The sequence below is a fragment of the Balaenoptera acutorostrata genome, chromosome 3 (genome assembly GCF_949987535.1).
Source record: "Balaenoptera acutorostrata chromosome 3, mBalAcu1.1, whole genome shotgun sequence".
Classification (NCBI taxonomy): domain Eukaryota; kingdom Metazoa; phylum Chordata; class Mammalia; order Artiodactyla; family Balaenopteridae; genus Balaenoptera; species Balaenoptera acutorostrata.
The window spans coordinates 4,063,864-4,090,991 of NC_080066.1; the positions used below are offsets into that span (position 1 = coordinate 4,063,864).

At 39.9% G+C, this 27,128-nt stretch overlaps 1 protein-coding gene across 3 annotated transcripts in view; it reads left to right on the forward strand.

The window, feature by feature from the left end:
• NSUN6 (NOP2/Sun RNA methyltransferase 6) overlaps window positions 1-27,128 on the forward strand; it is an 85,137-nt gene that overhangs the window by 12,884 nt on the left and 45,125 nt on the right. For 2 of the 3 annotated variants that reach the window (XM_007196404.2, XM_028162424.2), the window contains 4 exons: window positions 9,768-9,877; window positions 10,644-10,797; window positions 21,969-22,050; window positions 25,167-25,286. In XM_007196404.2, the coding sequence (XP_007196466.2) occupies window positions 9,768-9,877; window positions 10,644-10,797; window positions 21,969-22,050; window positions 25,167-25,286 (466 nt within the window). The remainder of the gene's footprint in view (window positions 1-9,767; window positions 9,878-10,643; window positions 10,798-21,968; window positions 22,051-25,166; window positions 25,287-27,128) is intronic. The other variant, XM_057542162.1, reaches the window with a different exon arrangement.

Sequence of the window (27,128 nt, forward strand, 5' to 3'; positions counted from 1 at the left end):
ATAAGCTGTTACAAAATATTGAGTATAGTTCCCTGTGCTATACAGTAGGCCCTTGTTGGTTGTCTGTTTTATATAGTGTGTATATGTTAATCCCAAACTCCTAATTCATCCCCCCCACTCCCAATACAAGAGTATTTTTAAAAAAATTTTTTATTGGAGTATAGTTGATTTACAATGTTGTGTTAGTTTCTGTTGTACAGCAAAGTGAATCAGGTATACATCTACATATATCCACTCTTTTTTAGAATCTTTTCCCGTATAGGTCATTACAGAGTATTGAGTAGAGTTCCCTGTGTATACAATAGGTCCTTATTAGTTATCTATTTTATATATAGTAGTGTGTATATGTCAATCCCAATCTCCCAATTTATCGTTCCTCTCCCCCCATGACCATAAGTTTGTTTTCTACATCGATACAAGAGTATTTTTTAAAAAATGTTTATTTTACTATTTATTTTTATTTTTGGCTGTGTGCAATTAAGTACCTTCTTACTATTTTTCCTCCAATCTTTATTACTGTTCAATTGGAAAATCATCTTTCTTTAATGTTGTTGCTTCACTCCATTATTTAGAAACAGTTCAATAAAAATCAAGCTTTTAGTATTTTTTATGGCCCTACATCAACTTTTACATTTCCTCACTAAAATTTCTGTGAAGCTGACGTACACCTTGCCACTTGCATATGCTATCTTACATTTTTATACAATTACTTCTTGTGTTGAGGGATCCCCAAGACCACTCCCTGGCTCTGTGATTCCCTGGGAGGACTCAGAGGACTCAGCATATAATCGTATGCGTGACTATGATTTAATCAGTGAAAGAATCTGAAGGAAAACCAACAAAACAAAAGGTGCATGGGATGAGGTCTAGGGAAAACCATTTGCAAGCTGTAGGGTCTTTTTCCAGTGGAGTCATACAGGGTGCACTTAAGTCCCTCAGTAAACAAGGATGACAACATATATGTGAGATGTCACCAACCAGGGAAGCTCTAATGAGACACGGCATCCAGGATTTTCATTCAGGGCAGGTTGTGTGGGTACCTCCTGCCTGGTATGTACCCAAATTCCAGCCTCCCAGAATGAGAGTCAGTGTCCACCATAAACCATATTATTTGTTTACAAATACATTGTTACAGACAGTGTAGGCACAGTGAGCTACCCTTATCAGTTAATAGTGGGAACTCCCCTGATTCTAAGTTCCAAAACACTAGCCAAGGACCAGCCTTGTCACCAGGCCTCCCAAAGAAAGGGTAGCAGTTCTGGCCCACTATGTTAAGACTCATCTTTGTGGTCTCCCATTCTCTTCTCGCCATGGAATGGTTTTTCTCAAAAAAACTTTCTGATTAACACTACAAGGTTCCATTTCACAAGATATTCTTTGAATTGGTGCTATGTGTGAGACCCAAAGACGTTACAAAGATGGATGAAACATAGTTTCTAAAAGCAGGGAATATTGGTACAAGTCAAACTGCAATAGATGCCATGGTAGGGGTGTGAATTAAATACCACTAGAGCATAGAAGAAGAAGGGCTGAGTGCGAAGAAGTGGGTAAAGATTTTCTCCAAATAGATGTTACTTCAGTTGAGCCTTGAAGGTGAGTAAGAATGAGGTGGATGAGGAGATAAAGTAGGTAAGGGTATGCGAGATAGAAAACATGCAGAAAGTACAGAGGTGTGAAAATAGGTGGTGGTTCACGACAGAAGTGATCAGGCTTGGCTAATGAGTTCTCAGAGAGACGGGTGAAAGAAGATGCTGAAGTAGTTAGGAGAGGTAGACTGTGAAATGTGAAGGGCTTTTGCTTTTAAACTAAGGAGTGTTTTGTTTTTTGCATAGAATATAGGAGCCAAATAATTTTTATTACAGTCGTGATTTTAGAAATACAATACTGGTAGTAGCATAAACGTATGTTTTCGAAACTGCGTGTAGATCATGACCCATTAGTAGGTTGTGAAATCAATTTAATCGGTTTTTTTTAATATAATGGAGTATTTTGCATTTTTTTTAAAGGAATTCCTTTATTTTTATTTTATTTATTTATTTATTTATTTTTGGCTGTGTTGGGTCTTTGTTTCTGTGCGAGGGCTTTCTCTAGTTGTGGCAAACGGGGGCCACTCTTCATCGCAGTGCGCGGGCCTCTCACTATCGCGGCCTTTCTTGTCGCGGAGCACAGGCTCCAGACGCGCAGGCTCAGTAGTTGTGGCTCACAGGCCTAGTTGCTCCGCGGCATGTGGGATCTTCCCAGACCAGGGCTCGAACCTGTGTCCCCTGCACTGGCAGGCAGATTCTCAACCACTGCGCCACCAGGGAAGCCCAATTTAATTGTTTTTTTTTTTTTTAAACATCTTTATTGGAGTATAATTGCTTTACAATGGTGTGTTAGTTTCTGCTTTATAACAAAGTGAATCAGTTATACATATACATATGTTCCCATATCTCTTCCCTCTTGCATCTCCCTCCCTCCCACCCTCCCTATCCCACCCCTCTAGGTGGTCACAAAGCACCGAGCTGATCTCCCTGTGCTATGCGACTGCTTCCCACTAGCTATCTATTTTACATTTGGTAGTGTATATATGTCCATGCCACTCTCTCACCCTGTCACATCTTACCCCTCCCCCTCCCCATATCCTCAAGTCCATTCTCTAGTAGGTCTGTGTCTTTATTCCCGTCTTGCCACTAGGTTCTTTATGACCTTTTTTTTTTTTTCCCCTTAGATTCCATATATATGTGTTAGCATACTGTATTTGTTTTTCTCTTTCTGACTTACTTCACTCTGTATGACAGACTCTAACTCCATCCACCTCATTACAAATACCTCCATTTCATTTCTTTTTATGGCTGAGTAATATTCCATTGTATATATGTGCCACATCTTCTTTATCCATTCATCTATCGATGGACACTTAGGTTGCTTCCATGTCCTGGCTATTGTAAATAGAGCTGCAGTGAACATTGTGGTACATGACTCTTTTTGAATTATGGTTTTCTCAAGAGTATATGCCCAGTAGTGGGATTGCTGGGTCGTATGGTAGTTCTGTTTTTAGTTTTTTAAGGAACCTCCATACTGTTCTCCATAGTGGCTGTATCAATTTACATTCCCACCAACAGTGCAAGAGGGTTCCCTTTTCTCCACACCCTCTCCAGCATTTATTGTTTCTAGATTTTTTGATGATGGCCATTCTGACCAGTGTGAGATGATATGTCATTGTAGTTTTGATTTGCATTTCTCTAATGATTAATGATGTTGAGCATTCTTTCATGTGTCTGTTGGCCATTTGTATATCTTCTTTGGAGAAATGTCTGTTTAGGTCTTCTGCCCATTTTTGGATTGGGTTGTTTGTTTTTTTGTTATTGAGCTGCTTGAGCTGCTTGTAAATCTTGGAGGTTAATCCTTTGTCAATTGCTTCATTTGCAAATATTTTCTCCCATTCTGAGGGTTGTCTTTTGGTCTTGTTTATGGTTTCCTTTCGTGTGCAAAAGCTTTTAAGTTTCATTAGGTCCCATTTGTTTATTTGTGTTTTTATTTCCATTTCTCTAGGAGCTGGGTCAAAATGGATCTTGCTGTGATTTATGTCATACAGCGTTCTGCCTATGTTTTCCTCTAAGAGTTTGATAGTTTCTGGCCTTACACTTAGGTCTTTAATCCATTTTGAGTTTATTTTTGTGTATGGTGTCAGGGAGTGTTCTAATTTCATACTTTTACATGTACCTGTCCAGTTTTCCCAGCACCACTTATTGAAGAGGCTGTCTTTTCTCCACTGTATATGCTTGCCTCCTTTATCAAAGATAAGGTGACCATATGTGTGTGGGTTTATCTCTGGGCTTTCTATCCTGTTCCATTGATCTATGTTTCTGTTTTTGTGCCAGTACCAAACTGTCTTGATTACTGTAGCTTTGTAATATAGTCTGAAGTCAGGGAGCCTGATTCCTCCAGCTCCATTTTTCGTTCTCAAGATTGCTTTGGCTATTCGGGGTCTTTTGTGTTTCCATACAAATTGTGAAATTTTTTGTTCTAGTTCTGTGAAAAATGCCAGTGGTAGTTTGATAGGGATTGCATTGAATCTGTAGATTGCTTTGGGTAGTAGAGTCATTTTCACAATGTTGATTCTTCCAATCCAAGAACATGGTATATCTCTCCATCTATTTGTATCATCTTTAATTTCTTTCATCAGTGTCTTATAATTTTCTGCATACAGGTCTTTTGTCTCCTCAGGTAAATTTATTCCTAGATATTTTATTTTTTTTGTTGCAATGGTAAACGGGAGTGTTTTCTTAATTTCACTTTCAGATTTTTCATCATTAGTGTATAGGAATGCGAGAGATTTCTGTGCGTTAATTTTGTATCCTGCTACTTTACCAAATTCATTGATTAGCTCTAGTAATTTTCTGGTAGCATCTTTAGGATTCTCTATGTTAATCGGTTTTTTATGGGCTTTTTTTTTTTTTTTTAAAGAAATGTATTTTATAATATTTTGGATTGTACATAGTAAGGTATTTCGTGAAATGTTTGCTATAAATGTATGTGTGTGTATACACACATGTACTGGGATGTGATTTAAGTGCATTTCTTACCCTGGGTTACAGCCCAAAAAGCTTAAACACTTTTTTCAAAAGAAGATGAATTGCAAAACTGGAGCCAAGTTAGGGAACTATTTCAGTCTTTTATTCCCAGCAATACGGTGAACTAGATAACTTGAGGATGTTTCTGCTACATAGGACTAGGAATACTGACTAAAAAATAGGTCATAAAATGCACAGTGGAGTGATTAAGAATGTAAGTGAAATATTCAGTAGTTAGAATGAAGAGTAACTGAAAACAGAGCAGTAAGTGTGTGAGCTAAGATTAAGGGTTGGGGAATTTGAGGGAGAAAATGCTTGGTTCCCTGAATTTAGGGGCTTTGGTTTTTTTAAAAAATTTAATTAATTAATTTTTGGCTGCATTGGGTCTTTTGTTGCTGCACACAGGCTTTCTCTAGTTGTGGCGAAAGGGGGCTACTCTTCATTGCGGTGCGTGGGCTTCTCATTGCGGTGGCTTCTCTTGTTGTGGAGCATGGGCTCTAGGCATGCGGGCTTGGTAGTTGTGGCTCGCAGGCTCTAGAGCTCAGGCTCAGTAGTTGTGGCTCGCGGGCTCTAGAGCACAGGCTCAGTAGTTGTGGTGCACGGGCTTAGTTGCTGTGTGGCATGTGGGATCTTCCCGGATCAGGGCTTGAACCCATGTCCCCTGCATTGGCAGGCAGATTCTTAACTACTGTGCCACCAGGGAAGTCCCTGGGTGGGGGCTTTGGTTTTAACAAGAGGATTCTAGTGCTAGGAGGTGAGAAACATCCAGTAGTCAGTAGAAGGCAGTAATTAGGAGTTGGATCTCTCTTGCCTTGGAGTTTTTAGTTGGAGGAAAAAAAATCTCTGAGATGCAGAATTCAGAGGTTTCATACCTATAAGGGCTTGGAATTCAAATTCATACCACCCAAGTGGTCTGGAAACCTGCAGTTTGGGAAATTAACATAAAAATTGGATCCTAAGCCAGTTCCTGAGACACTTGAAACCACTCTGGAGTGGCACCCGTCAGCCCAGGCCATGCACCTTTCTCACAGTTAGAAGCCGCACTAAGAATCAAACCACCACTAGTGAGGACCAGCGTATACAACAGACTGCAGGGATTCGATTCCCCCAGAACTGTAGCAAATAGAGCTAACTGGTAGAGACTGTAAAATCAGTCTCCTTGAAATGATAAAATACAAAGGAAGAATCTAAAACATAAAAGACCCAAAGAGGGAAAAAAAGAATTGAAAAAATTTCTAGAAATAAAAATATCATTAAAATTAAAAACTCATTCAATGAGCTAAACTGAATATTAGACCCAACAGATGAGAGAATTAATGAACTAGAGGATGACTCATAGGAAATTACCCAGAATACAGCAGGTAAAGAAGGTAAAGCAGTTGAAAGTATGAAACTGAGTCATGGAAAAAAGAATGAAAAGGCACTGCATGTTTCTAATGAGTCCCAGATGTATAGATTAGAAATAATGGGGAGAGACAATATTCAAAAATATAATGACAAAGAATTCTCCAGAATTGATGAAAGTCAGATTTAAGAAATACGTCTGAAGCCAAAAGTAACGATAAATCCATATCTAGGTACTTCAGAATGGAACTGAAGAACACCAGAGACATCAGGAGGATCTGAAAGCAATCAAAGATAAAACGTGGATGCTATCTCAGTGATCAGGTTAAGAAGCGATGCACGTCTGATGTCAGGGGATGGGCCCCGAAGACCTGTCAGAGAATTAGAGGTGGCATTCACTTGGTAACTCAGTGAATGTTAGAAGTTTTAGGAAGAAGAGATTTAAGATGATGCCAGGCTTTCCAGTGTGGCTATTCAGATAGATAATGGCACTTTGTTCAAGACTGGAAACATAGGAGGATGAAAAGCATTGGGGTGTTACCAAGGATTTGAGGAGTGGATCAGAGAATCATAACATTGTTCAGGACTTGCTGAGTTTGAAATAACTGTGGGACATGTATATATAGCTACCTGCAGGTAATCAGTCTGGAAAGGCTAATCATTAGAATATGTGGGTTAATAACAAGGTCCTGAAAACATAGGAAGAACACTCTGACATAAATCATAGCAAGATCTTTTTTGATCCACCTCCTAGAGAAATGGAAATCAAAACAAAAATAAACAAATGGGACCTAATGAAACTTCAAAGCTTTTGCACAGCAAAGGAAACCATAAACAAGATGAAAAGACAACCCTCAGAATGGGAGAAAATATTTGCAAACGAATCAACGGACAAAGGATTAATCTCCAAAATATATAAACAGCTCATGCAGCTCAATATTAAAAAAACAAACAACCCAATCCAAAAATGGGCAGAAAAACTAAATAGACATTTCTCCAAAGAAGACGTACAAATGGCTAAGAGGCACATGAAAAGCTGCTCAACATCACTAATTATTAGAGAAATGCAAATCAAAACTGCAATGAGGTATCACCTCACACCAGTTAGAATGGGCATCGTCAGAAAGTCTACAAACAACAAATGCTGGAGAGAGTGTGAAGAAAAGGGAACCCTCTTGCACTGTTGGTGGGAATGTAAATTGATACAGCCACTATGGAGAACAGTATGGAGGTTCCTTAAAAAGCTAAAAATAGAACTACCATACGACCCAGCAATCCCACTACTGGGCATATACCCAGAGAAAACCATAATTCAAAAAGAGTCTTGTACCCCAATGTTCATTGCAGCACTATTTACAATAGTCAGGTTATGGAAGCAACCTAAATGCCCATCGACAGACGAATGGATAGAGAAGTTGTCATACATATATACAATGGAATATTACTCAGCCATAAAAAAGAACGAAATTGGGTTATTTGTTGAGACATGGTTGGATCTAGAGACTGTCATACAGAGTGAAGTAAGTCAGAAAGAAAAGCAAATATCGTATATTAACACATGTATGTGGAACCTAGAAAAATGGTACAGATGAACCGGTTTGCAGGGCAGAAATTGAGACACAGATGTAGAGAACAAATGTATGGACACCGAGGGGGGAAAGCGGCGGGGTGGTGGTGGTGGTGGTGTGATGAATTGGGCGATTGGGATTGACGTGTATACACTGATGTGTATAAAATGGATGACTAATAAGAACCTGCTGTATAAAAAAAAATGTGCTGTGTTGATAAAATGTTTATTAAAAATAATAGGGTCCTACTGTATAGCACAGGGAACTATATTCAGTATCCTCTGATAAACCATAATGGAAAAGAATATGTATGTGTATAACTGAATCACTTTGCTATACAGCAGAAATTAGCACAACATTGTAAATCAAATATACTTCAATAAAACTGAAAAAAAATATGTGGGTAATTTTTTGTGATTATTGAAATCCTGAGATTGCCAAGGTTTAGGATTCAGAGTGAGATGAGCTGCCTGGCATGCTTTAGCACCTGGGGGAATGCACCTCTTCTAGAGACAGCTGGAGAACGGGCAGTGAGAGTGTGGGACCAGGAAGGAGGATAAAGCTGAGAAGTTTACTGAGGTTTGATCATTTCGAGATCATGGGAAGAAAACGCACTTAATTCCCCCAGCAAGGAGTTACGACAGCACATGTGAAATGTTGCCAACCAGGGAAGCCCATCAGACATGCAGTGCTCAAGATGTTTGTTTGGGGTAATCACACAGGCACCGCTGACCTTTGAAAAAGGCCGCTCTGAGTGTTGGAAGTGATACCCAGGCTTCAGTGATTTGAGGAATGGATGGGAGGTGAGAAATTGGAGAACACTCAAAAAAGCTGGATAGCAAAGGAAGAGAAAAAGACTTACCTTTGTTTAGTTTAAAATATTAATAGCTTACTGTGCACCAATCTACCACTTGAGAAATATTTTTGAATTCCTCATATGTTGTCTATTGTAGTCTTTGAAGGCAGGGACTTTATTTCTCTTCTCTCCTAATGCTGTTATGAAACAGTATGAAACAGTAATGCTTGTTAAATGATGAAGCAGTTTTTTTTTTTTTTTCCTTTGGGGGTTGTGATTTTAATCCACATAAAGCTTCATTGGGTGATTAGAATAGAAACACTTGATCATGTCCATTCTAACATGAAACACATCAGAGCTGGTGATGGCAGATACCAGGCTGAGCCCCAAGGGGTCCCTTTTCCTGTTCTACCCTGTGTGTCATTTCCTGTGACCTCAGTCCTGCCTAATTATTTTTAAATTGAGGTGTAGCTGATGTACAATATAAGTTACATGTGTACAGTATAGTGATTCACAATTTTTAAAGGTTATGCTCCATTTATAGTTATAAAATATTGGCTATACCATTGGCTACTTTGCTGAAATAATGCCATTTGCAGCAATATGGATGGACCTAGAGATGATCATACTAAGTGAAGTAAGTGAGAAAGAAAGACAAATACCATATGATACCACTTACATGTGGAATCTAAAAAAAATGATACCAATGAATTTATTTACAAAATGGAAATAGACTTAGAGACATAGAAAACAAATTTATGGTTATCAAAGGGGAAGGGGGGTGGGCGAGGGATAAGTCAGGAGTTTGGGATGAACAGATACACACTACTGTATATAAAATAGATAACAACAAGGTCCTACTGTATAGCATAGTGAACTATATTCAATATCTTGTAATAACCTGTATGGGAAAAGAATCTGAAAAAGAAATATTTGTATCTATATATCTATATATATAAAACTGAATCACTTTGCTGTACACCTGAAACTAACTCAACATTGTAAATCAACTATACTTCAATAAAGAAAATAATATTGGCTATATTCCCTGTATCATATAATAGATCCTTGTAGCTTATTTTATACATAATAGTTTGTACCTATTAATCCCCTACTCCTTTCTTGCCTTTCCCCACTTCCCTCTCCCCACTGGTAGCCACTAGTTTGGTCTCTGTATCTGTGGGTCTGCTTCTTTTTTGTTATATTCACTAGTTTGTCATATCTGATGAAGCAGTTTTTGGTGCCACTTACTATCTTGCAATAGGATCCTGTTTCTATTTTCTTTTTCTCAAGTGTCCATCTTCTTTGTAATTTTTTTAAAAATACTATTTCTTCCGTATTTATCTTTTTTCAGCTTTTTCTCATTTATTCATTAGTGGCATTCCCACGGGACAGTTGAAGACCATCGAGGTTATTTACTTAGGGTTCAGATTGAAACACTGAAAAGGTTGATAGGTGCTGGAGGTGTATCACTGTTCACTTCCTCTCATCTTGCATCCCTAGGAAGAATATAAAACAACAGCCCTGTGAGGTTATTGTTGGAGCCCAGTGTGGCAATGCGGTCTTACGAGGAGCCCACGTCTACGTTCCAGGAGTCGTGTCAGCCTCAAAATGCGAGTATAACGTTCAGGTTTCTCTGTAGAACAGCCACTAAAATTTATGTGTATCATCAAATGGAGAATTTATTAAATCATCACGCAGGTATAGTTCAGATTTACTTTAATAAAGATATTTTCCAAGCTTTGCATTTAGTATAGCCGGTTGAGGGGTATATCTGATAAGGACTAACAAGTGAGGCATCTGTATATGGGTTTTGTGCCCATTTCTTTTATTCCCTTTGAGGACGTTTGTGATGTTTAGAGGATCAGGACTGATGAATAGAGCGTAAGATGTCAGTGAAATTTTGTTTTGTATTCTTCACTCTGTTGCCCTAAAACCTCAGGCTGCTGTCCTGTCATTTGTGAGGGGAACATTCGGAACCTGGAATCTTAAATATTGGGATGAATCTCAGTATTCTTAATTTACTCTTTTAGGGAATGTTAGGTTTGGGAAAAATAATTTAAATAGAAGATATCCTTCCTTTTCTCCTCAGCTAAAGACTTCCAGCTGAGGTCAGATGTTTTGAAGACTGTTCTGTATCTTTGTTTTCCTAGGGGAAAAAAAGCATCAATTCGATTTATTGTTGGCAAATGTTTGAAAGTAAAAAGTTACATTTTCTATTAGGGGTTACAGTGAGGCGGGTTAGTCTGCTTCATGCCCACTACTGATGCCCCTAGGCGTCCCCAGTCTTAAAGCTTGAAGACTTAAAGCTTAAAGAATTTTCACTATTCTGCCAAAGTACAGATAGATCAGTGTGATATGATTTTCTTCTTTCTCTAGTTATGAAAGGTGGAGATGTTGTTTCCGTGTACTCTGATATTAAAGGCAAATGTAAGAAAGGAGCCAAAGAATTTGATGGAACAAAAATATTTCTTGGAAATGGGATTTCTGAACTAAGCCGCAAAGAGATCTTCAGCAGGCTCCCTGAACTGAAGTATGTCAGCAAATGCCATTTGGGGGAAATAAGCATCCGTTCTGTGGTTCAAAGAAAATGAAAAACAATGTAAAAAATATATCTAGACAACTTTAATGATCAAAGGGCTTTTTAGTCCAGACACAGATGTGGCTTCCTTAACTCTGTTTTCTATGAACGGAAATAACACGTCACTGACCTTAAAAAATATATATATATGTATCTAGTTGCAGTATATGAATGATTTTGTTTTTAGTGTAAATTCAACTGGAAAATATGTTTTTAACCCATATTGCCATTTTTGGGGGGGAAATATCCTTTTAGGTAAAAGAGTAAATGCTCAGATTAAGGAGCCTATTGTATATTAAGTTGAAAAGTTTTGTATCTTTGGAAAGCATTACTTATCTTGATAAAGGATGAATTAGACCACCTCTCCAGATCTTTTTTTAACAGTCTGTGTGAAAAGAAAAGCTTACGGTTTTAAAATTAAAAAGAAAAAAAATATTTAACTAAAAAATTTACCAGAAAGCCAGTACTCACATGAATACTTGTGGTCAAAAATTAATGTTTGGACTTACACCGAATTAAAATCCGAGTTATGTTAAAATCATCTCCGGTTGCTACAGGTGCTGAATAAATTAAATCGGTGGACAATCCAGTTTCTTATAATTTTTAAAAATTGAAGTATAGTTGATTTATAATGTGTTAATTTCTGCTGTACAGCAAAGTGACTCAGTTATACATATACATTCTTTTTTATATTCTTTTCCATGATGGTTCATCACAGGATGTTGAATATGGTTCCCTGTGCTCTACGGGAGGACCTTGTTGTTTATCCATCCTGTATGTAACAGCTTACATCTGCTCACCCCAAACTCCCAGTCCTTCCCTCCCCAATCCCCTCCCCCTGGGCAACCACAAGGCTGTTCTCCATGTCTATGAGTCTGTTTCTATTTTGTAGGTAGGTTCATTTGTGTCTTATTTCGCTTAGTGTTTTCAGGCTGTTTTAGGAATCCTGGGGACAGCTCTGTTACTCCACAGTTGACAGCTGATGGAAACATGCTGAAAGCTGTGAATTTATCCTGCTAGGACAGAGCCACATCCCTCATTCCTGGGACAGTTTTTTATATTAAAGCAATTTGGATTTATAGTTGAAATTAATTCTTCTAAAGAAATAGGCTATTCTCTCCACCTAGAGATAGCAGTACTTTCCAAATGGCCAAGAACAAGTATTTTCTTCTCCTTGGAGCACCTTCTGAAGATTATGCATACATCTGCTGTGTTAACCTTTGGGTCTGTAGTGGGGAGTTGATAGCTTGACTGCTTCCTTTAGTTTGTAATTAGTGGTACTCACTTTATCCTCTTATTTGACATGGTGGTTCCAGTAACTGGGTCCACAGATTTCTGAGTACTGTTTTCTTTGTTGGTGGGAGTAGGAGGCAGCCATCTTTTAGGAAACTGTTGAGTTTAAAAAAAAAATTTATTTTTTATTGGAGTACAGTTGATTTACAATGTTGAGTTAGTTTCAGGTGACAGCAAAGTGATTCAGTTATACATGTACGCAATATCTATTCTTTTCCAGACTTTCTTCCCACGTAGGTTATTACAGAGTATTGAGCAGAGTCCCTTGTGCTATGCAGTAGGTCCTTCTTGGTTATCCGTTTTAGACATAGTGGTGGGTGCATGGTAATCCCAACCTTCCAATCTTTCCCTCCCCCACACCTTTCCCCTCTGGTAACCGTAGGGCATTCTCTAAGTCTGTGAGTCTGTTTCTGTTTTGTAAATAAGTTCATTTGTATAATTTTTTTAGATTCCACATATAAGTGATACATGAAGTTTGTCTTTCTCTGTCTGACGTACTTCACTTAGTATGATAATTTCTAGGTCCATCAATGTTGCTGTAAATGTCATTATTTCATTTTTTTTAATGGCTGAGTAATATTCCATTGTATGTATGTGCCACATCTTCTTTATCCATTCTTCTGTCAGTGGACACTTAGGTTGCTTCCATGCCTTGGCTATTGTAAGTAGTGCTGCAATGAATATTGGGGTGCATGTGCCTTTTTGAAGAATGAGTTCCTCCAGATACATGCCCAGGAGTGGGATTGCTGGATCGTATGGTGGCTCTATTTTTAGTTTTTTAAGGAACCTCCATACTGTTCTCCATAGTGGTTGCACCAATTTACATTCCCACCAACAGTGCAAGAGGGTTCCCTTTTCACCACACCGTCTCCAGCAGTTATTGTTTGTAAATTTTTTGATGATGGCCATTCTGACTGGTGTGAGGTGGTACCTCATTGTAGTTTTGATTTCTCTAATAATTAATGATGTTGAGCATCTTTTCATGGCCATTGGTATGTTGTCTTTGGAGAAATGTCTGTTTAGATCTTCCCATTTTTTGAATGGGTTGTTTGTTTTTTTGATACAGAGCTGCATGAGCTGTTTGTATATTTTGGAGATTAATCCCTTGTCTGTTGCATCATTTGCAAATATTTTCTCCCATTTTGTGGGTTGTCTTTTCATTTTGTTTATGGTTTCCTTTGCTGCGCAAAAGCTTTTAAGTTTCATTAGGTCCCATTTGTTTATTTTTGTTTTTATTTTCATTACTCTAGGAGGTGGATCCAAAAAGATATTGCTGTGATTTATGTCAAAGAGTATTCTTCCTATGTTTTCCTCTAAGAGTTTTATAGTATCAGGTCTTACATTTAGGTCTTTAATCCATTTTGAGTTTATTTTAGTATGTGGTGTTAAAAAATGTTCTAATTTCATTCTTTTACATGTAGCTGTCCAGTATTCCCAGCACCACTTATTGAAGAGACTGTATTTTCTCGATTGTATTGTCTTGCCTCCTTTGTCATAGAATAATTGACCATAGGTGCTTGGGTTTATTTCTGAGCTTTCAATCCTGTTCCTTTGATCTACAAGTCTGTCTTTGTGCCAGTATCGTATAGCTTTGATGACTGTAGTTTTGTATTGTAGTCTCAAGTTAGGGTGTCTGATTCTTCCAGATCCGTTTTCCTTTTTCAGGATTGATTTGGCTATTTGGGGTCTTTTGTGTTTCCATATAAATTTTAAAATTTATTGTTCTGGTTCTGTGAAAAATGCCATTGGTAATCTGATAGGGATTGCATTGAATCTGTAGATTGCCTTGGGTGGTATAGTCATTTTGACAATATTGATTATTCCAACCCAAGAGCATGGTATATCTTTCTATCTCTGTCATCTTCAATTTCTTTCATCAATGTCTTATAGTTTTCAGAGTACAGGTCTTTTGCCTCCTTAGGTAGGTTTATCCTTAGATATTTTATTCGTTTTGTTGCAAGGGTAAATGGGATTGTTTTGTTAATTTCTCTTTCTGATCTTTTGTTGATAGTGTATAGGAATGCAAGAGATTTTTGCATATGAATTTTGTATTCGGCAACTTTACTGAATTCCTTGATGAGCTCTGGTATTTTTCTGGTGGCATCTTTAGGATTTTCTATGTATAGTATGTCATCTGCAAACAGGGACAGTTTTACTACTTCTTTTCCAATTTGGATTCCATTTATTTGTTTATTTTGGATTCCGTTTACTTATTTATTTATTCATTCATTCATTCTTCTCTGATTGCTGTGGCCAGGACCTCCAAAACTATGTTGAATAAAAGTGGTGAGAGTGGACATCCTTGTCTTATTCCTGATCTTAGAGGAAATGCTTTCCACTTTTCACCATTGAGAATGTGTTAGCTGTGGGTTTGTCATATGTGGCCTTTATTATGTTGAGGTAGGTTCCCTCTATGCCCACTTTCTGGAGAGTTTTTATCATAAATGGGTTATCATAAATTTTGTCAAAAGCTTTTTCTGCATCTATTGAGATGATCATATGGTTTTTATTCTTCAGTTTGTTAATCTGGTGTGTCACACTAATTGATTTGCGGATATTGAAAAATCCTTGCATCCCTATGATAAATCCTACTTGATCATGGTGTATGATCCTTTTAACGTATTGTTGGATTTGGTTTGCTAGTATTTTGTTCAGGATTTTTTGCATGTATGTTCATTAGTGATAATTGGCCTGTAATTTTCTTTTTTTTGTGGTATCTTTGTCTGGTTTTAGTATCACGGTGACGGTGGCCTTGTAGAATGAACTTGGGAGTGTTCCTTCCTCTGCAGTTTTTTGGAAGAGTTTCAGAAGGATAAGTGTTAACGCTTACAAAAATGTTTGATAGAATTTGCCTGTGAAGCCATCTGGTCCTGACCTTTTGTTTGTTGGAAGTTTTTTAATCAGAGTTTCAATTTCAGTACTTGTGATTGGTCTGTTCATATTTTCTATTTCTTCCTGGTTCAGTCCTGGGAGATTGTACCTTTATAGGAATTTGTCCATTTCTTCTAGGTTGTCTGTTTTATTGGCGTATAGTTGCTTGTAGTAGTCTCTTACGATCCTTTGTATTTCTGTAGTGTCCATTGTAACTTCTCCTTTGTCATTTCGAATTTTATTGATTTGAGCCCTCTCCATCTTTTTCTTGATGAGTCTGGCCGAAGGTTTATCAATTTTGTTTATCTTTTCAAAGAACCAGCTTTCAGTTTCATTGATCTTTCCTTTTGTTTTCTTTGTCTCTATTTCATTTATTTCTGCTCTGATCTTTATGGTTTCTTTCCTTCTATTAACTTTGGGTTTTCTTCTTTCTCTAGTTGCTTTAGGTGTATGGTTAGGTTGTTTATTTGAGATTTTTCTTGTTTCCTGAGGTAAGATTGTCCCTCTTTGAACTGCTTTTGATGTGTCCCATAGGTTTTGGATCATTGTGCTTTTGTTTTCATTTGTCTCTAGGTAGTTTTTGATTTTCTCTTTGATTTCTTCAGTGATCCATTAGGTTGTTTAGTAACATATTGTTTAGCCTCCACGTGTTTGTGTTTTTACAGTTTTTTTCTTTATTTTATTTCTAATCTCATAGCATTGTCAGAAAAGATGCTTGATATGATTTCAATTTTCTTAAGTTTACTGAGGCTTCATTTATGGCCCAGCATGTGATTAATCCTGGAGATTGTTCCATGTGCACATGAAAAGAATGTATATTCTCCTGCTTTCGGATGGAATGCTCTGTACACAATCAAGTCCATCTGGTTTAATGTGTCATTTAAGGCCTGTTTTTCCTTATTGATTTTCTGTCTGGATGATCTGTCTGTTGATGAAAGTGGGGTGTTAAAGTCCCCTACTATTATTGTGTTACTGTCGAGTTCTCCTTTTATGGCCGTTAGAATTTGCCTTATATATTGTGGTGCTCCAGTGTTGGGTGAATATATATTTACAATTGTTATATCTTCTTGGATTGATCCCTTGATCATTATGTAGTGTCCTTTTTTGTCTCTTGTAACAGTCTTTATTTTAAAGTCTATTTTGTTTGATATGAGTATCACTACTCCAGCTTTCTTTTGATTTCCATTTGCATGCAATACCTTTTTCCATCCCCTCACATTCAGTCTGTATGTATCCTTAGATATGAAGTGGTTCTCTTGTAGACAGCATATGTATGGGTCTTGTTTTTGTATTCATTCAGCCAGTCTGTGTCTTTTGGTTGGAGCTTTTAATCTACTTACATTTAAGGTAATTATCGATATGTATGTTCTTATTGCCATTTTGTTAATTGTTTTGGATTTGTTTTTGTAGGTCTTTTTTCTTACCTTCTTTTGTTCTTTTCTCTTGTGATTTGATGACCATCTTTAATGTTGTGTTTGGATTGCTTTTTCTTTTTTGTGTGTGTATCTATTGTAGATTTTTGGTTTGCGGTTCCCATGACTTTTATATATATATACAAGATTGTTTTAAGTTGCTGGTCTCTTAATTTCCAGTGCATTTCCGGTATCTGGCATTTGTACTCTTCTCACGATTGCTGGTTTTGATATCATATTTGTGTGTGGATGATTTCCTACCTTTATGTTTGCTTTTACTGGTGAGCTTTTCGATTAGTAATTTTCTTGTTTCTAGTTGTGGCTTCTGTTCCATCTAGAGAAGTTCCTTTAGCATTTGTTGTAAAGCTGGTTTTGTGGTGCTGAATTCTTGTAGCTTTTGATTGTCTGTCAAATCTGAATGAGAGCCTTGCTGAGTAGAATATTCTTGGTTGTAGGTTTTTCCCTTTCATCACTTTAAATATATTGTGCCACTCCCTTCTGGCCTGCAGAGTTTCTCCTGAAAAATCAGTTGATAACCTTATGGGGAATTCCCTTGTATTTTATTTGTTGCTTTTCCCTTTTTACTTTTAATATTTTCTCTGTCTTTAATTTTTGGCAGTTTGATTAATATGTGTCTCGGCGTGTTCCTCCTTGGGTTTATCCTGTATGGGACTCTGTGCTTCCTGGACTTGGGTGACTGTTTTCTTTCCCATGTTAGGGAAAGTTTCAGGTATTATCTCTTCAAATATTTTCTCAGGTTCTTTCTTTCTCTCTTCTCCTTCTGCGGCCCCTATAATGTGAATGTTGGTGTTTTTAATGTTGTCCCAGAGGTCCCTGAAACATTCTTTTTTCGTTTCCATGGCAGTGCTTTACACCATTCTGTCTTCCAGCTCACTTATCTGTTCTTCTTCGTCATTGTTCAACTCTGTTGTTTAAATCTGTTGGCTCTTTCTTAACCATTTCTTGTATCTTCTTGGTCTGTGCCACCATTCCTTTTCCAAGATCTTGTATCATCTTTACTGTCACTACTATGAATTCTTTTCCTGTCTCCACTTCGCTTAGTTCTTCTGGGGTTTTATCTCGTTCCTTTGTCTGGAACATACTCGTCTGCTGTCTCATTTTGTGTAGCTCTCTGTGTTTGCAGTCCCACAGGCTGCAGGATTGTAGTTCCTCTAGGTGTCTGCCCCCTGGTGGGTGCAGCTGGTCTAAGGGGCTTGTGCAGGCTTCCTGGTGGGAGGGACTGGTGCCTGCCCACTGGTGGGTGGAGCTGGGTCTTGTCCCTCTGGTGGGCAGGGCATGTCCGGTGTTGTGTTTAGAGGTGGCTGTGGCTCGGGAAGACTTTAAACAGTCTGTCTGCAGATGGCTGGGGCTGTATTCCCACCCTGCTTGTTTTTTGGCCTGAGGAATCCCAGTACTATATCCTAAGGGCTGTTGGGTGGGGTCAGGTCTTGGCTTCAGAATGGCAGCCTCCAGGACAGCTCATGCCAATGAGTGCTCCCCAGTACCTCTGCCACCGGTGTCCTTGTCCCCACAGTGAGCCACAGGTGCCCCCTCCCTCCCCAGGAGACCCTCCAAGACCAGCAGGTAGGTCTGGCCCAGGCTCCTATGAAGTCACCTCTTTTTCCCTTGGGTCTCGGTGTGTATGAGACCTTGTGTGTGCCCTCCAAGAGTGGCGTTTCTGTTTCCCTCAGTCCTGTGGAGTTCCTGTGATCAAGCCCCACTGGCCTTGAAAGCCAAATGCTCTGGCCTCTTCTCCTCTTGATGCCAGACCCCCAGACTGGGGAGCCTGACATGGGGTTCAGAACTCTCACTCCTGTGGGAGAACCTCTGTGATATAATTATTTTCCAGTTTCTGTGTCACCCACCCAGCGGGTACGGGATTTGATTGTATCATGAATGTGCCCCTCCTGCTGTCTCACTGTGGCTTCTTCTTTGTCTTTGGAAGTAGTATATCTTTATTGGTAGGTTCTGACCCTTTTTTGTCGATGGTTGTTCAGCAGTTAGTTGTGATTTTGATGTTTTCATGAGAGAAGGTGAGATCAGGTCCTTCTGCTTCTCCATCTTGTTAGGAAACCAAGAAACTGTTGATTTTTAAACTCAGCATTCAGGTAGGCTGTTACGATTTCTTTCTCTGCCTATGTGAGAAAAAGCGTGCTTCCACAACAAAGAAATGTGGCATTTAGACACTGTTCATTATTTATATTCTTTTAAAACTTAGGACCAACTCTTTTAACAGTACATTTGTACAGTCAGTCAGTGAATTTGTGCCCTTCGGTTTCTTGAATGCCAGCTGAGTTGAATCATTAGTAGACTCAGAGATAGAATAGTTTACTAACAGATTGTTCATCCTATGAGGTGTTATATTTCGCATTATTATATGGAGATACATGGTACAGAAATAGTTTTAAAGGAAACATGTCAGCCCATACCTGAACAATAACTGGCTCAAGTTATTCTTTGTCATGTTACTTTAAATTAAATACTGTTCAGATGGACACTCTTGTGCTGGTAGGCGTGGTCAGCGGGAGATAGTCCAAGGGGAACCAGAACTTGAAGCCCTGGTGGGAACTGGGTTAGGGAGGCAGGCGTATAAGTGTTCGTTTCAGTATTTTGCAGAGGACTGGAGCCCTGCAGGTTAGAGTCACTTGAGTGATGATTCAGGGCACTCAGTAATGGGTCTAGGTGCTGGGGCTGGGGCAAGGTGTTGATCAAGATTGGTGCCCAGTTGTCTCAACAAAGGACTGACTTTTGAACGTGAGGCAGTGACATTTCGTAAGTTTCTTTTGTGTATTTTCTGCTCAGGGGCAAGAACTATTTAACTAAGAAGTGGTTTGATTAGATCCTGACTGGAGCAAGGACGAGGCTTAACTCTGATTAAAGGTGCAGATTTGGAGATACCAGGAGTTGCACAGATGAGTGAGGGTAAAAGGCATGGGAAGAAGAAGAAAGGAGTTAACACTGGTAGTCAGACCCACCGCAGTGACAGGCCACAAATGCCTGCAGAAATTATTTCACTCTTAAAGGTCAGCATAAACCTGCTCTGCTGTGGCATAATAAGAAATACATAAATAATTTGATCTATGTCCCAGGTTGCTGGCATAGAGCCCCCAAAGCCCTTGGACTCTCAGGAGTGGTAAGAGTGCTTCTGTACCCCCGCCCGGCAGCTTCAGGACGGGGCTGTTGGCCGGAGCAGCCAAGCACGCGATCAGAGGCTGGCACTTGTGCCTCATCCCAGACCTCCAGGGAAGAGAGAGGGCCTGGAGACTGAGCTAGCCGCCAGTGCCCGTGATTTAATCAGTCATGCCCATGTGATGACACCTCCCTAAAAGCCACTGCACGAGGGGCTTGGACAGCTTCCAGGTTGGTGAACACATCTAGGTGCTGGGAGGGTGGTGTATCCATGCCCTCTCTCACGCCTTGCCCGATGCATCCCTTCTGTTTGGCTGTTTCCCCAGTTGTATCCTTCATAGTAAACTGGTGACCGTAAGTGAAGTCACCAGTTTTTTTTTTTTTTTTTTTTAACAGAAAAGAAAGTCAAACTTATTTAATGAAAAACTAGAATTAATAAAAATTAGCAAATACACACACACGAAATATACACACACAGCAGCACTGTGTATTGACTCACATAGGGGAAAAGCAGTGGTCCAAGACCTCTCAACATGGCTTGTCAGTTAAAGAAAAAAAACCCAAACACACACACACACACACACGTACGCACACACTAAAAAACAAAACAGAAAACAAGAACCCAATATTTTTCAACAGTATACTCCATCTACAACCAACACAAATTCAGAATTATTTTACAATGCTTCCTTTCTTAATACAAAAGATGCCCATCTTGGGTGTGTATATATATATATATATATTTTTTTTTTTTTCAGTGGTTTACTGTTGACTTACTTACTTGCTTACTTACTTACTTACTTTATTTATTTATTTATATTTGGCTGTGTTGGGTCTTCGTTTCTGTGCGAGGGCTTTCTCTAGTTGCGGCAAGTGGGGGCCACTCTTCATCGCGGTGCGCGGGCCTCTCACCGCCGTGGCCTCTCTTGTTGCGGAGCACAGGCTCCAGACGCGCAGGCTCAGTAGTCGCGGCTCACGGGCTTAGTTGCTCCGTGGCATGTGGGATCCTCCCAGACCAGGGCTCGAACCCGTGTCCCCTGCATCGGCAGGCAGACTCCCAACCACTGCGCCACCAGGGAAGCCCCTGTTGACTTATTTTTAAATACATTAGTGTTACTGCATGCAACTGTTTCCTGTATTTTAATAGCTTTTCCTTTTATTTACCTTCATGTGTCAACAGCTTCCGGTTGGTAGGCAGACAGGTAAATTGTTTTCCTGAGTTCTGTGAGTCATCCTGGTGAATTGTCGAAGCTGAGGAGGGAGTCTAGGAGCCTCCAAATTCATAGCCGGTCAGTCACAAGGCCAGGTGGCAGCCTGGGAGGTGCAGCTGGCACCTGGAGCAGGGCCAGTCTTGTTGGACTGAACCTGTGGGTTCTGACGATGACCCCAGGCAGTCTGTCAGAAGTTAAGTGAATTGTAGGACACCCACTTGGTGTCCAGAGAGGTGGAGAGTTGGTGGGTGAGAGAGAAGCCCACACATGTGGTGTCAGAAGTGTTGTGAGTAAAATTAGCCCATCTACATCACGTAGGGTACACACTGTCTTTGTAGGTGTTTCTTTGCCACGGTCAGTTCATAAACTCTGAACTTATGTGCGTGCCGTGTCTGCGGGCCCCCTTCTTTCCGTGCCCCTTTAATCCGTGGAACAGCACGTTGATTTTCCCGTTTTCTCGCTCCCTCTCGTGTGACCTGTGCAGCTGGCCACGCTTGGATTTTCTCTAACAGTGTGCTTGTGTACCTTCTCTCCCCTTGGACAGCCTCTCTGACTGCGATGTTTGTCTTAGTGGATCCCCATCCACCAGGCCATCCTGGGCCCTGGCCCTTCCCGCTCCGATCAGGTCCACTGCCACTCACAGTTGGGGACAGAGGTGGCAAAGGTCATCCTGTGGATGGTGTCAGTACTGGGCAGTTACTCTAACGAGATGAGAGGGAAGCAGTGTGGCACGTTTGTCATGGCTTATCACCAGCATGATTCTTAACATATGTTTTTATTTTTCATACAAGTACCGAGCATAGTGCCTGGCAAACTGAAGGGATCACAAAATGTTTGTTGAATTGAAAGGCTAATAACAGTGGTCATAAATCTGTTACCAGAGAGATGAGAATGCATCAGTGAATAAAGACTCAGATGGTCTTCACTTTTTAGTCTGTGCAGATCTCTAAAGGAATTCAGTGGTGCTTAAATGAAAATTTTATGTAACTTTATCCTTTTTAGTGCTCCCAGTGGCCTACTCTCCTGTGGGTAAAAATCCAGAAACACTTCACAGGAATACTTTTAAGTATTTTGGTGTTGAGTAAAAAAGGTTTTAAAAAGGCACAACATCTTATATTTGACATGTTACTTGTGTATATTCTTAGAAATGGAGATTGTGTAGATTGTCTAATTTATACTGAGTAATGTTAGATGTCCTGTTTTTCAGAGGCATAGGCGTAAGAATGACAGACCCAGTGTATCTGAGCCCCTCATTTGACAATGTACTGCCTAGCTACTTATTTTTACAAGTAAGTATTTGTGAAAGCAAAATATTTAGTGACATTGAAATATATACTTCAGTGAATTATTTGAAATCTAAGGGTTTGTTTTTTCGCTTCTATTAACTTTTTTTTTTTTTTTTTTGCAGTGTATTCATATGTTTTCTGATCTACCTTCGGTTAAGTAGTAAGGAAAAGCTTAGTAAGCACTTTCTCTTTTTCTCAAGTGATTGACTATCTCTTCTCCCTTCCTTTGCCCAGCGGTGCTTATTGTAGGGTAATAAGGAGGATGAGAAGGCGTGCACAGGGGTGCTGGTGTGATTGCCGCTCACCCGTAGGAGAGGAGAGGCTCTGCCATGTGGGACGGCGGGGTCTGTGTCGTTTCTCTCGGGCACCAGTTCTGAGCTTTAGTTTGAGAGCTTCTTCCTGAATGTGCTTTCCTCCCTCTTTCCTTCCTACCCTCAAGTTTAATAAATATGGTTGTACTTTTCTTATTATAAAATAAATGTCTGTAACTGCTGTAAAAAAAAAAATCTACTTACTGTAGCTTATTGTAATGGTTGCTTTCCATTTCCACTATTAATCCCTAAATAAAGCATGCATTTGCTATACATGTACGTGGTCCATGTGTAACTCTGAGTGAGATTCAGATGGTTTACTACTAGCAGATTTTGGTCAGATGGTTATCAATTGCTGTGATATAACAAGTAATTTGTTTTCCCTTGTCCAGTTTATGATGTACTTTCATGTACATTAGCTCATATGACTTGTTACAGTCTGCTTGTTAGGTGGTAGTTTTATTATTTTATTATTAGTAGTCTTACCAATGTAACATGAAGATACGGAAGACCGGATCTGGTCGGGTTCTTGAATAAGGTCGCGCAATTGGTAGGTAGTAGCATCTGTACCCTAACTTAAGCGTAGATGACATTTGCTTTCTGCTCTGCTTAGTATGTAACCAGAAGTCATTTTATAAATCCAGAGGTTAATTCTGGGGTGAACAAATAGAAAAACAGATTTACGTTTGTCATCTGATTCTACATTAGTGATGATGTAGACCATTAGGATGCATAACCTAATATAAAGTCATACACGGTTATATAGAATCTTCTTCAGTAGTCTTTGCCAGCCTTTTTGGTTTCTTTCTATTTTTTATTTTTATTTTTTAATTTTTTTTTTTAGAGAAACAGTTCCCAAGACTGCTCTTGCTTCTTTTTTAAAAAAAATTTATTTATTTTATTTATTATTTATCTTTGGCTGTGTTGGGTCTTCGTTGCTGTGCGCGGGCTTTCTCTAGTGGTGGCGAGTGGGGGGCTACTGGTGGTTGCGGTGCCTGGGCTTCTCACTACGGTGACTTCTCTTGTTGAGGAGCTCGGGCTCTAGAGCTCAGGCTCAGTAGTTGTGGCGCACGGGCTTAGTTGCTCCGTGGCATGTGGGATTTTCCCGGACCAGGGCTCGAACCTGTGTCCCCTGCATTGGCAGGTGGATTCTTAACCACTACGCCACTAGGGCAGTCCTGCCAGCCTCTTATAAAGTGTGGTGTTGTGCTGGGCTCTTTGAATATATTATCACAAGCCTGCACTGGCTGTAACTGAAGAACACTGATACCATTTCTTGAATGATGTTCAGCAACCTCTTAACTTGTGAAGATGAGGTAGTTCGTAGGGTGATTGGCTGTATACCTTGTAAGCCCCAGAGTTAGGCAATTAGTACTTTGTCCATTCTGTGTGATTATTGAAGGTACTTTACAGATAGGTAGAATTATAGACTTGGGAAAATCCCTGGTGAAATTTGTGGGGTTTTTTTTTTTTTTTTTTTTAATGCCTCTTGCCTTGCCTTTCTCTGGAAACCATTATCCCCAAATCTGTACTGTTACTTGTTTGCAACAGCTAACGTGGAAGCTTCACATTGTGGGTTCCTTGTTGAGGAGAGAAGGTTGTAAAGGGCTGGTGATAATTGATTATTTCTCATGTTAACACTTGAAGTTACACAAGGATGTACTTTATAAAGCTAATTGGAGTGTTGCACACAATCATTAAAATTACGAATGTGCAATATTGTTTGGTTTTTCGAAACCACAAAGGAAGCTTTTGATGTGCCTGACCGCAATCCACAGAAGTACAGAAATGCCTTTGATGTCGTTCACAACTGAAATGATTGACAGTGAAAGGTTTAACACTTAAATATTTACAACAGCTGTTTTCAGTTAGAGTCTAGTTACATTCTAGGTTATCTGGAATCAAAGATGGTGCTCAAAAGTTGGTCTTTTCATTGCCTGGTTTCTTGGAAATGATTGATTTAAAAGCCAGATGAGGTTGGATCATCTGAGCGCTTTAAATACGTACTGCTGCCTGGACTCTACCATAGGAATGGGTTTTAGTGGGTCTGGCTGGGGTGGGGCCTGGGTCAGGATGGTGCAAAGCTCTCCCAGGTGGTTCTAGTTTGCAGCTAAGGTTGAGAATGGCTGTAGCGTAGCAAGGGTGCACAGCTAGCTGCACGTTAGAAGCACCTGGGGAGATCGTAAAAACACTGATGCCTGGCCCTGTTGCCAGAAATTCTGATTTAACTGTTCTAGATGACTGCACATTAAAAAACAGCAAAAGACAGAACTCACCGGGTGATTCTGTCATGCAGCCAGGATTGAGAAATACTGTAGAGAAAGGTAGTAGATGAAATTGTTTTAGGGAAACTTTGTCATCATCTAAATATTTAATGAAGCCTCTTCACTGGAACTATTTCATGCTTTCAACTGATTGCATACCAGAAGGTTCTTAACGTATTACGTTGGATTGGAAATTTCTGTCATCTTTGGCCATTACATTAACGTTATCTTTGTTAGGGGTGAAGCATCACTATCATCTCTAGATGGAGAATCACTGAATCTTCAATGGCCACATACGTGTTTTAATGTCTTTATATTAGAGTTCAGTGTTTAATGTGTCGTGCATGTGTGTGGCTGTCCTGTGAGATCGTAGGACACCCTGGAAAATTGTTAATATCCCGACACTGGTATGTCTACAGAAAACATACTCTTGGCCAAGGACGCTGTACTGGGTTACCTCCAAAGATTTCTTTACATCCTCTGATTCTGAAACTTAAAATGATCTCTTGTCACTGATAACAAATTATTATTTTTTTCCTTATAGAATTTGCCGTCTGCTGTAGTAAGTCATGTTCTGGATCCTCAACCTGGAGAGAAGATTCTAGATTTGTGTGCGGCCCCCGGAGGCAAAACAACACACATTGCAGCGCTGATGCACGATCAGGTGAGGCCGTCGTCACGCAGAGCTGCTCTTGATACACTGCGTGTCTCAGTGATGGAGGTGGGAGTATGTGTGACTTACGGAACATTATACAGACATTCATAATCTGGTCGATTTCGATTCAGCCAAAGAGGAGGCTGCTCAGTAATGTCATGCATCACATATTAAGTTCAGTAGACCATTGTCATTTGTGAAGACTATCTCAAGACCTTCTTGAATCCCAGATTTGCCTAATACATTTATGGAATAGAATTTTTCCCTCAAATAATTAAGTCTAAATGAAACATTTAAGAGACCTTTTCATGTTCTTAATTACAGGACTTGACACTTTTTAAACTATTCAAATAAATTCTACCACTGAAAGTTAATTTGGCAGTCCATTATTAAAGTGTCCAAATATATATTGTTGATATATATGCAAATATAAAGATGATAATAAATATATTGGGTTGGCCAAAATGTTCGTCCGGGTTTCTCTGTAAGATGTTTTTGGCCAACTGAATACATGCACACATACTGAACATCTGTATGTGTCCGTGTCCTTCTCGCCTTGGGGTTCATAAAAACCATGATTTGGCTTAATTAATAAAGCCTGCTTCATTGTCACAAAAGAAAAGTCTGTCCTTGGATAACTTTAGCTCAGATATTACTGCTTTTTCCTATGTATGCATATTTGCTGATGTGTTTTCTTGCATCGTGCACTAGTTTTATCTGTGTTCAAAGCTGTGTGGCCTTGTAACCACTCTGCTTCAACTGAGATTCTTCAGCTCTAGAACGATACGGCCAGTTGATGCTATCTTTCCGGTTTGTTTCAAATTCTGTGAAACCAAATGGTTCCTAAAATATTTGCACATGCTAGTAGCTCCACCTACAGTAGCTTTCTTGATCTAGAGTCAGATTTTAATTGATGGACTGATTTAAAAAATATTGATTTATTCTTACTGTGTGCCAAGTACTGGCGTACAGCAGTAAACCATAGTGACCACCGTTTCCTTCTTCATGGAGCTTACATTCCAGTAAAAGGACACAGATGAGAAACAAATGAGTGAGTAAAAGATAAGGCATATATAGCTGTGGGAGGGGTATGGGATTGGGAATACTGGGGAAGGGAGAGTGAGTTTACAGTTTGAAGTGGGTGGCGAGGGAGAAGCCCACTGGGAAGGTGGCATTTAGGGAAGACTTACAGGTGGGAAGAATGTACCAGCCAGAGGAGACGTAAGTGCGAACGCTCTGAGGCTGGACGCTGCCAACTTGCTAGGGAAACGGGTTGGGGGGGACCGTGGTAGTTTTGCGGCGCAGACTAAGTGAGGAGTGGGGTCGGGGGCGGGGAAGAGATCAGAGAGTGGGGGCCGGGGCATGGGCGGAGCAGCTTCGCAGTCTCTCCCGGGACTTCACGTCCGCTGCAGCGATGGGACGTCCTTGGAGGTTTGGGGCAGAAGAGCGACATAAGCTTGCGTGCTCCTTACCTTGGCTGCGGCGTTGCAGACAGCCTGCAAGAGGACAGCGGCGGAAGCAGAGAGACCGCTTAGGAGACAGCAGTTCAGGGGCGTCATGGAGGTGGTAAGAAGTTGATCAGATTCTGGGTGTTTCGAAGCTGGGGCTGTTAGGAGTTGTTGGTGGATTGGACGTGGGTTGTGAAAATGAGAGGCCAGCGCAGTGTGACTCCTTAGGTTTTTGGCCAGAGGACCTGGAAGGATGGAGCTGCCGGGTCGGGAGGACTACGGGAGGGGCACGTTTTGCAGGGAAGAATCAGCCATTTAGTTTTGGTTGTATTACAGTGCGGTCCCGTTAGGCAGCCAGGTGGTTCTATTACAGTGCGGTCCCGTTAGGCAGCCAGGTGGTTCT